We start from the raw sequence: 11,383 nt of genomic DNA, 5'->3' as shown, positions 1-11,383 counted from the left end.
TGAATAAAATGTTCTCATAATGTCTGGATTGAGTGGGAAACAGTGTTTTCAGATGAAAAATCTGTGCAGTGTCTATTAAATGAATAGACTGATTTGTGATTGGATATATGCAGTACAAAACATGCTCTTTTTCTTCATTTTATGACTTCAGGGATGAAAACATCACATAAACTGAATTCTAGTCATGTAAAATAATTGTCTTGCAATGGAATCGCTGTGTCTGCTATCCCATTTTTTTTCCAAGTGACATCTGTGTCTTAATTTTTTTACTCAACTTTATTTTGCACATCAGTACTTCAAAATGTTTAGAGGGACACCACTGCTTTTTAACATCATGCCCATAATATTCATAAAATGAACTGGACTTTCCTGTAGTTAAGAGTTTAACTATTAGACCTTCAAAGAAAGCATTTCTTTTTTTTTATTTTTTTTATAACTGAACGTTTATTAAAGGTGGAACGTCCCTTTTATTTTGTTGCAGTTAATGCCAGTCATTATTTGTTATTCTTAACTTCATACAGTTTTGCTCTTTGAAACATTTCCAATCTGATATGTTTTATAACATGAGCAATTATTATAATAAATTTGTCTTATTTTTTCTGACTTTTAATGGTACATCTCTGGACCAATACTGTATATTTTCTTACAGTTTGAGATGGATTTTAAGGACTCGTTAGCAACTGTACCTCAGGTCACATGCATCTAGCCTTTGTACCTGTTCATTAGTGCTTTGGAACCGACACACATGTGGTTCTTCGTATTGAACACAGAAAGGATTCATTTCTGGAAGCTGAAGGCAGCCTGTCATGTACATTTCAATATAAAACCTTTATACAGCTGTTTTTGAATAAAGGTGTAGTCCTTGTAAGTGTATTTGTTTTGTGTGTGACGTGACATGTGGCCAAGTATGGTGACCCATATTCGGAATTAGTGCTCTGCATTTAACCCATCCAAAGTGCACACACACAGCAGTGAACACACACACACCGTGAACACACACCTGGAGCAGTGGGCAGCCATTTATGCTGCGGCGCCCGGGGAGCAGTTAGGGGTTCAGTACCTTGCTCAAGGGCACCTCAGTCGTGGTATTGAAGGTGGGAGAGAGCGCTGTACATTCACTCCCCCCACCTACAATCCCTACAAATCCCTTGTAAAAGAGCATAATAGGACCCCTTTAACCCAAACCTTGTTACTTGAGGTATGTTGGTTCCAAAAACGCATCCAGGAGTAAGTTCATTCAACCCAGAGTGAGTTTCTGGTTAACACGCAAGACATTCTCAACAGAGTCGCTATGGAAACAAATGCTAAGAAAAAGCGCGCCATACTACTTCTTTCTTCTTCTTCTGTTCAAAGGCTGTTTACATACTTGGTTCATATCGCCACCTAACTGGTGGTTGTGCAATCATTTTTATTTTTTTCCGTTTAATCTTTAATCCTTGAGAATAAGAATTATATTGTTTGTTTGATGCTAATAATATAGTAAGTCATATTAGATTTATTATAGAAATGTATTTTTATTATAAAAATAAATTATAGAAAATGCTGATCCATGATGTGAGATGATAATATAAATATATAATATAATAATATCCGCTTACCCTTAAACGTACCCAGGTGTGTCACATAACCTGCTTTCTGGAATACTCCCCTGATCTTTGCATGCATGCATACCAGTGTACCATTACAACATCTTTCATGCATAAACATGACACTGGCATTTGTATACGTATAAACTAATGTACCATAGTGCCACATATTCACATATAGTCTCAAATACAGCAGTTTCATTGGCCGCTGTGCAGTGTTAATTTTGACAGGCATTTTTGATTTAGTCTTGCGCCTTTATCTTGAGACGAAAATGCTTAATAGTCTTAGTCACATTTTAGTCATTTGAGTCTTTCATAGTTTTAGTCGACGAAAAGTCATTGCATTTTTGTCAACTTTTAGTCATTACTTTTAATCAAACTGCAGTTACCAACATTTATTTTGGTAGCTATTTTATGTGTAGTCTTCAAACAAAAATATAGTCATTAATTCTTCTCTCTTTAGACCAAATCAATTAAGCTTATGAGAAATTTGAATCAAGGATTGAATTTGGAAAAACTTGAAAGAATGATGACGATTTTCATTTTTGGGTGAACTGTCCCTTTAACAGTAGTGAAAAGGGAACAACTTTTAAAAATTATAGTTGTTAATATATAATATATAATTTTTGAAAAAGAAGCAGAATAAGACAATAAGACAAATACGAAAGAGATACAAATTAAACTCATTTTTCAGATGCAGTAGGTTGACTTAACATATTTATTTAACATCTTTTGTTGATTAACATTAATGACATGGATAGGTACTTAATTAGGAATGCTGTTCCTTTAAGACGGAAGGCATGCATGTAATACTGACACACGTTCAGTTTTCACCCACCTGTTTACGTTCACTTAATCCATAACTGACTGTATTTAAGTGAGATACTCACATGATAGACATCTGGACTGCTGTGTGTTGTATATGAGACCTGAAGAAGTGGAGTGTACGCGTGAGAGAGCACTTCTATCAGCGCGATTCCGCCTATCCCTTATCCCTACCCCTTCGGGTGCTGAGGCCATTGTTTCAGATCACTAGTTCGCATTTTGGTAGCCTATCCATCCACTGCGGCTGCCATACTGAGACTAGATACTGAGATACTACATACTGAGACTTATCTGATTTCAATTCAATGACATGGATGCACATTTTGAAGGACAAGACAGTAGCCTATAGGATGTATTTTGATTGTCCGGTAGTCCTCAAATAACATTATAGTCCCGTCTCGTCTTGTTAACAAAGACACACCATAAGTTTTGTCATAGTTTTTATCATCAGATATTAGTTTTAGCTCGTCAACGTATCGTCTTAGTCACAGAAAAAATGTTCGTTAACGAGTACTTTTGGTCGTCGTCTTCGTTGACTAAATTAACACTGCTGCTGTGCGTGTTGTCACGTTAACATGGACAAACAGTGCTTGTTGACATGGTCAAATTTCATGCGTTCTGTTTAACGACTTTTGGCACCATCCGCCTTCCATATATCAGATTTGTGTTTCTTCAGTATGCAAGAAATCACAGTGAATGAGGTACGTGTAGGTTTGCCAGATCTATCTATCTATCTATCTATCTATCTATCTATCTATCTATGTATCTATGTATGTATGTATGTATGTATGTATGTAAAGAGCATGGTCTGCGAAAGCAGCGTTCCAAACAAACAAAATATGGTGGTTTAGTTAAACTCACCGAAGTTTTTGGTGCTGTAATATTACTTTGGTCAAGAATATTGGATACCAAATGCTAAAGACGCCAAAATGATTGTTCAGCTGACAAAACATATTTCTGGAAAAATAAGGAGGAAAAAAAACCCTTTAAAAGTAGACTTAAACTCCAAAAAACAGTTTTAAATGTTGTGATTTGTGAAAAGTACGTGATCTAGGATCTTTATTCCGTTTGCACTATTGTAAAGATGCAAGACGAAATTTCTATGGACACTGCAACTCTCTGGCATTTTTTCTTAAAAACATAATTCTTCATTTAATACATCCAAAAATGTAATGATGTTATTTATTTCACTTTACTGCAATGCTACCGAACTTCCATAGGTGTCAGATTCGCCTCATTTTTAATCCGTGTTAAATTCAATATGGCGTCTAATCTGACAAAGGTCTTTTGACTCCTATATTTAAATATGATGGTCACTTCTGAAACTCCACAGTGTGCACTGTATGTGGCCATAGTGATTTTAATTACCAGTGATCAGACATTCAATGAACGAGCCATGAAACATACATTCTGAGCGGTTTATTGACTCTATGTTACAAAATGCACTCGTCTAGTTCCACAGAGAAGCAAGGGGTAGCCCCACAGAGCGCTAGATCTGCTCCAGTCAGCTCTTCCCATCACTAAAGGCCGTTCACTAACACCGTAAAGCCTTCTTCACTCTCTATACATGCAGCTGTCAGGCTCTCACGCCGCTCGCAAGAAATATTGCATCCTCAGAATGTCAATGGGAAACCTCAAATACAGCATGACATAGCATTGTTTTCAGAAATGAACTAAAAAAAGAATCACGTCCTATACTGTAACTCAATTACAATCAAATCAGACAGAATGTATAGGTTGTCTGAGATGAGCATTAACAAAGAAAGGCACTGATTTCTAAAGTAGGGAAAAGCTCATGCACTCTTCTCCTGGATAAGCTCATGTGAATCAGGCATGCAGGTTGCAAATCTAATAAAAGTAAACTGACAGACATGATACAGTATGATATAGAACCCATGAAGATAAACATTATTTGCATAATTGGAATAAGCAAAAAGTAAGATTTGAAAATAACACAGTGGGAGGATGCAACAAAATGCTTGTTTGTAATATATGAAATATCTACACATTTGAAATACAAATCGATGTTTTAATTCTATTCAATCTGATGAATAGACAAACCGGCCTGTTTATATTTATACACAGTTATACAATTCAGATTACTTCATATCTCTCTCTTGTTCTCTGGTCTACAGGTTAAGACTTTGAAAGCTCACATGTCAAGCTTTGAGAATTATTGTTGCAGGTGTGGAAACTGCTTCTCATAACTGAAATGCATGAAGGAAACATTTTCACACAGGGATTCATCTAAGATTTGTGCCAGGTATGATTATGATTTTAATGGAAGATTCTAAAGGCAGAATATGGGAACAATACTAGATCTAAATATTGACCGTTCATTTTTGCGGTGTGTTATTGTGTGAAATTAACTCTTCAATTTTACTCCATAAATCATGTTGTCAGCCACGTTGTGTGTAACTTATGTCCACTAGGTGGCGATGTTGTAGAGAACATTGTACTCTTGGTGAACTACATTTATAACTTTTTTAATATTATGAATTGCCCACAGTTACAAAATATTCTATATGTAAAAGTAATGTTTAATGTTTAATAAATAGCTTTTTAATTAACGTAGGCAATAATTTATAAAAGACGATATATAACAGGTTTAAAGGGACAGTTCACCCAAAAATGAAAATTCGGTCATCATTTACTTAGCTTTCACTTGTTCCAAACCTGTACGAGTTTCTTTCTCCTGTTGAGCACAAAAGAAGATATTTTGAAGAATGACGGTAACCAAACAGTGGACTTCCATAGTAATGAAAAAAAAAAAAAATACTATGGAAGTCAGTGGCTACCGTCAAACTTTTGGTTACCAACATTCTTCAAAATGTCTTCTTTTGTGTTAAACAGAAGAAAGAAACTCATACAGGTTTGGAACAAGTGGAAGGTAAGAGAATGATGACAGAATTTTAATTTTCGGGTGAACTATCTCTTTTTAATTGATGCTTTGAAAGACATTTCTTTGGAAGTCAGTGGCTACCGTCAAACTTTTGGTTACCAACATTCTTCAAAATGTCTTCTTTTGTGTTAAACAGAAGAAAGAAACTCATACAGGTTTGGAACAAGTGGAAGGTAAGAGAATGATGACAGAATGTTAATTTTCGGGTGAACTATGTCTTTTTAATTGATGCTTTGAAAGACATTTCTTTGACATTAACAGAGCTCCTTTGCAAACACACAAATACTGATGGTCAAAACCTCCAAATGAAAACAAATACTGTATGGCTACAGACAGCCTGATGTGCTTAGTTAGCTCAATAAATAAACCCACATTGTAAGATGCTTTGAGAACAGTGATATAGTGCTGGAAACATGTAAACATAATGTGACATTTTTCACAAGGACATTATAATTAAGATACATATAAGCAGCATTACTTTGTAACAGTGTTTAATAAGACAAATACAACATGTGTGCTTTGATTTGCTACCTGTAGCTTCCAAATCTATAATATAGCATATTGATCTAGTTGGCAAATGATTCTGAACAAATAAATAAAAATTAAAAACTGTAAAGATCTATTTTAAATATATTTTAGAAAACATACAACATCTTAATCCTTATTTGACTTTCCACCTGTTTTGGCTGGACCCACTGTTGTAGTTAAGAACAATCTGGAATGATTCTGTAGAAACTTAAAGGCTGCAGAGTCACAGGTTTGTACTTATTTAATGAAAGAAGTATGATTTATTACTGATTGTGCTTAAAAACGGAAACAGTTAATATACCATGAATTTGTGTTATGTGGTTAATTTTTATTGTCATACTGTGTGTGACACATTACTAACTTAAAGGAATAGATTTGGATAAATGGTATAGAGTTAAAAAAATTTAACGTTACATCACTTGCTCACCAATGGATCCTCTGCAGTGAATGGGTGCCGTCAGAATGAGAGTACAAACAGCTGATAAAAACATCACAATAATCCACAAGTAATCCACACCACTCCAGTCCATCAATAAATATCTTGTGAAGCAAAAAGCTGCATGTTTATATCACCATCATTAAGACGTTTTTAACTTCAAACTGTTGCTTCTGGTCAAAATTCACATCCTCTATCCATAATATTCTTAGAAATCTGCACAGATCAAGCACTGTTTACAAGTGAAAACAGTCCAAATCAGCTCTAAGGAAATATGGACAACAGGGGATAGACCTTTTAGCTGGAGGAAGCATTATTATGGATTATGGACTTGTATTTTGGCCATAAGCAACAGTTTAAAGTTAAAATGCCTTGATGCATTTGCTTTTTACAAACACGCAGCTTTTTATTTCACAATACATTAACTGATGGACTGGAGCGGTGTGGATTACTTGTGGTTTATTGTGATGTTTTTATCAGCTGTTTGTTTAACCCCTCTCTCCCGGGTCCTCACCGCCACACCTCGTTCTTGTTCCGAGTGGGTCTTGAACCCGGGTCTCCGGCATGGGAGGCGGACGCACTAACAAGGAGGCTAAAGACCGCAGACACTAGCATCAGTCGCTAGTGCGTCTCTTGAGATCAGGGGAGTGAGATTAACCTGCACAACACCTACTTGCTGGCCTGGTTACACTCACCCCCCTAAACCTCAATCCCATCCGGGTCACGGCACCAATGTAACCCCTCACTCCCAGGTCCTCACCGCCACACCTCGTTCTTGTTCTGAGTGGGTCTCAAACCCGGGTCTCCGGCATGGGAGGTGGACGGCATCTACCCACTGGCCTCCGTTACATTTGGACTCTCATTCTGAAGGCACCCATTCACTGCAGAGGATCCATTGGTGAGCAAGTGACGTAAGGCTACATTTCTCCAAATCTGATCCCATAAAGAAACAAGCACTATATCTTGGATGGCCTGAGTTTGAGTAAATTTTCAGCAAATGATCATTTTTGGGTGAACTATTCCTTTAACTAAGGAGTTAAGTAAATTGTATGTCAAATATTCCTTGTAAATTGTTTCAATCTAAGAATGGATTTATGCACAGAAATTCATTCTGTTTGTGTTTAAGGGCCAATGTATGAAATGTTACTTTAAGATGTACAATGGCTTCTAGTTATTTCAAAAATTTGGAGAAATAGATGATGAATAGATGAACATTTTTAATGTCATTTTGGATCCGGGTCCGCAGAGTTTAACTGGTTTTAACAGACTATACTTTAAATAAAGGTATACATTTTTTACAAGTATATGACAAAAAATGTAAAAATAATTTTTCTTTGATATTCAAAATGCTGTTAATTTTGGTTTATGGGTAAAGCACTGCTAGTAATCAGACGTGTACTGTTTAATTGAGGACGTCGGGTTTCTGGAGTATAAAGGTGGTTATGTGAGCTGGCCCGCCAACAGAGTCCGTTCAGATGTTAAATGACGTTCTCAAAAAGCTGCATTGATCTCATGATGTTCTCGTCCTGTAGGGAACAAACAGACACAGGTGAACACTTTAATAACACCTCAGCTGTGAAGACATTCTGCTGCAGGCTCAATGAACATTATGTAAGGAGCTTTTCTCTCTAAGCGCTCTACTCAATAAAATCATATAGTAAATGTTTTCAAGAAAGACATTCATGCAGAACATCACATTCAGAACAAAAATAGACCTACGTTTTGACAGCAGTCTATAAATTCATCTATAGTGACCACTCCATCCCTGTTTTTGTCCATTTTCTGTCAGGACACAAAAGGGGTCAAAAGGTCAGTTTGTTCATTTGAGGTTGCTCTATTCATTTAGCTTTAGACATTTTTCTTGCTTAGAATTACATTTAGACAATCTACATGATAACATGATCTGTAGGACCATTGCTTTACCAATGAACCAAAGTGCTGTGTCTGGCAATCATTCCTTTTTTCAACATTTTTAATCACCCTTTTATGGAAGCCCATTTCCATCACATAAGGGGAAAAAATCATGCATTGGTAAATGATAATTATGACATTAAAATTCATAAATATGAGATCAAATGTGTATATGAGAATTATGAGATGCCAAGTCATAATTATGGGATGAAAAGTCAAAATGATGACAAAAATCATACCGTTTATAAATCCTTAGACTAAAATTTACAATACTTTTTTACTGTTTAATCACTTTTTCTCATATTTGTGACTTAGTATGACTTGGTTTATCATATTTTTTGTCAAGACACAAAAAGGCTCTAAAGGTCAATGTGATTTAGACATTTTTCTTGCTTAGAAGTACATCTAGACAATCACTATAATAACATCAGCAAAAACTAGAACGGTAGGATCCTGGTGATATATAACATGGCATAGATGGGAACATTCTGGAAATGGATTTGCTTTACCAATGAATGAAGTTTTTCACCATTTTCATTCACTTTTTTATGGAAGCCCATTTCCACCATATAAGAGGAAAAATGATGTGTTGGTAAATTATGACATTGAAAGTCATAAATATGAGTTAAAATCCAAATTATGAGATGCTCAGTCACAATGAGATAAAAAGTTGAAATGATGACATTAAAAGTCAAAATTATGACAAAGTGTCAATTTTTGTCATAATTAGTATCTCATAATTTCAACTTTTATCTCATAATTAGGCCTTTGTATCTCATTTACAACTCCTTTGACTAAAATGTATGATCATTTTGACTTTTAATCTCATATTTATGACACAAACGAGGTCAGTGTGTTCATTTAAGGTTGCTCTATTTACTGTAGCTTTAGAATTTTTTCTTGCTTAGAATTACATCAAGACAACCTCTATAACAGCATCAGTAGAAACTAGATCTAGGGTCCTGTTAATAAATAATATGACATAGATGGGAACATTCTGGAAGTGTACTTGCTTTACCAGTGTCCTATCTAGCAAATATTTTCTATATGAAGAACAATCATTACAAAATAAATTAGATGCCAATCTCACCTGGAAAAAGATCTCAACATGCTGTCGTGGAGTTTCCTCTTTAAGTATGGGATATGTGCATTTCCCCATCATGTCATAGATGGACTTTATGATATCTAACATTTCCTGTAAAACACAGACAATAGACAGGCATGTTAGTGTTTTATATGATCGCTTGTCACGTAAGTGATTTTCTGGCAAGACTTTACAATAAGGTTTAATATGTTAATATTCATTAATGCATTTGGTATCATGAACTGATGATGAAAAACATTTTTTCCACATTTATTAATATAGTATAAATGTATTACTATTGTCTATTTTTAACTTGAAAAGTTACAACTGTATTAGTTTACTGTATGTAGAAATTTTAAAAAGTTGTAATTAAGACATTTAATTTTAAGGACATTTATTCCTTGACTTTTTTACTTTTGTGTCATAATTATGACTTTATATCTCAATTTCTACTTTGTGTCTCATATCTGTGACTACTTTGTGACTTAGTATCTGATATTTTTTACTTTTCATCATTTAAGTCATAATAATGAGATAAAAAGTTGAAATTATGACATAGAAAGTCAAAGTTTTGTCATAATCATGACATAGTAACACATCATTTTGACTTTTTGTCAATTTCTACTAGAATAATAAAAGTTAATTGTTCGTTGTTAGTTCATGACACCTACACAATGAATTCATGTTATGCAGTGTTTATTATTATAAAGTGTTACTCATAATCTTCAAGTATTACCTCTTTTGTTATATATCCATCTTTATTAATATCATACAGGTTAAATGCCCAGTTAAGCTTCTCCTGAACACTGCCTCGTAAGAGAATGGAGAGACCCATCACAAAATCCTGTAATGCAATGAAAGACATTGAGAAATCAGTCAGAGCAAACTGAATATTATTGCATATCAACATAAATGTAATTTACAGCTAGAACATAAATTATGATTATTCTGCTAACCAAACTGCTTCATTTCACATGATGATATGATACCTCAAGGTATTTTAATTGTTGTGTTATGGATCTCACTAATCCAGTATACATGCAAAGTGCATACGTGAATGGAAATAAATGTCTTTAATAACCATTTTCCAAATGATGAGAGGAATTCTTTCAAACTGAACTTTTCACATGAGCACTCAAGGTTTTTAATTACCAGATATGACAAAATAAGCCTTAGCGGGAGCTAAATGGCTACAGGACAAGCCAAACTTTGCTATTAAAAACAAGACGAGGATATTCTCGTTTAGTTTAATTATTGTATCGCTGGGGACCAAAAATTTAAGGATTTTAAAGTAAAATAAATGGGAAATGGGAGTATTTTAAGGTCTTTCATTCATTCATTCATTCATTCATTCATTCATTCAGTTTTTATAAATCCCATTTCTGCCACATAAGAAAAAATAATGCTTTGGTAGGTCATAATTATGGCAATAAAAAGTCAAAATTATGAGATACTAATTCAAAATTATGACATAAAAATGTTTACATTTTGTAATCATTTCTAATTAGTATCTCATAATTTGACTGTATCTCATAATTTTATTTATTTATTTATTTAGTCATTTAGCAGACGCTTTTATCCAAAGCGACTTACAAATGAGGACAATAAAAGCAATCAAAACTAACAAAAGAGCAACAATATATAAGTGCAAATGACAAGTCTCGGTTAGCCTAATGCAGTACACGTAGCAAGGTGTGTGTATATATATATATATATATATATATATACACATTATACACACACACATATACACACACATACACAAAGAAAAACTCTGAAAAAATAGAAAGCTTTGTTTTTTGTGTTTTTTGTTGTTTTTTTTAAATAAAAAAATTAAAAAAGATAAATATAGATGAAGTAGAATTAAAATAGAATAGAAAGTGTTAAGAAGGTTTGATAGAAGTGGCTGGAAGACCTGCCAAGAGAGCATTGCAATAGTGCAGCCTGAATAGAACAAGAGCTTGAACAAGGAGTTGTGTTCTGAAAGAAAGGGCCTGATCTTCCTAATGTTGTATAAAGCAATTCTGCAGGACTGGGAAGTTTTAGCAATGTGGTCTGAGAAATTCAGCTTATCATCAATCACAACTCCAAGGTTTCTAGCTGTTTTTGAA

General features: G+C 34.3%; 1 protein-coding gene across 3 annotated transcripts in view; it reads right to left on the bottom strand.

Annotated features, from left to right (window-relative positions):
- Nucleotides 1–7,676: 7,676 nt before the first annotated feature.
- The window catches only part of kcnip4a (potassium voltage-gated channel interacting protein 4a), a 162,635-nt gene continuing 158,928 nt past the window's right edge, over nt 7,677–11,383 (bottom strand). For all 3 annotated transcript variants that reach the window (XM_016490665.1, XM_016490666.1, XM_016490667.1), the window contains 4 exons: nt 10,009–10,116; nt 9,279–9,383; nt 7,997–8,059; nt 7,677–7,803 (listed from right to left, as the gene is read on the bottom strand). In XM_016490665.1, the coding sequence (XP_016346151.1) occupies nt 7,756–7,803; nt 7,997–8,059; nt 9,279–9,383; nt 10,009–10,116 (324 nt within the window). In that variant the 3' untranslated portion in view covers nt 7,677–7,755. The remainder of the gene's footprint in view (nt 7,804–7,996; nt 8,060–9,278; nt 9,384–10,008; nt 10,117–11,383) is intronic.

The sequence above is a fragment of the Sinocyclocheilus anshuiensis genome, unplaced genomic scaffold, assembly GCF_001515605.1.
Source record: "Sinocyclocheilus anshuiensis isolate Anshui unplaced genomic scaffold, SAMN03320099.WGS_v1.1 scaffold206, whole genome shotgun sequence".
In the NCBI taxonomy this organism is placed as follows: domain Eukaryota; kingdom Metazoa; phylum Chordata; class Actinopteri; order Cypriniformes; family Cyprinidae; genus Sinocyclocheilus; species Sinocyclocheilus anshuiensis.
Note: the sequence above shows the minus strand (reverse complement) of the source record. Positions and strands in the feature narration are given on the sequence as shown.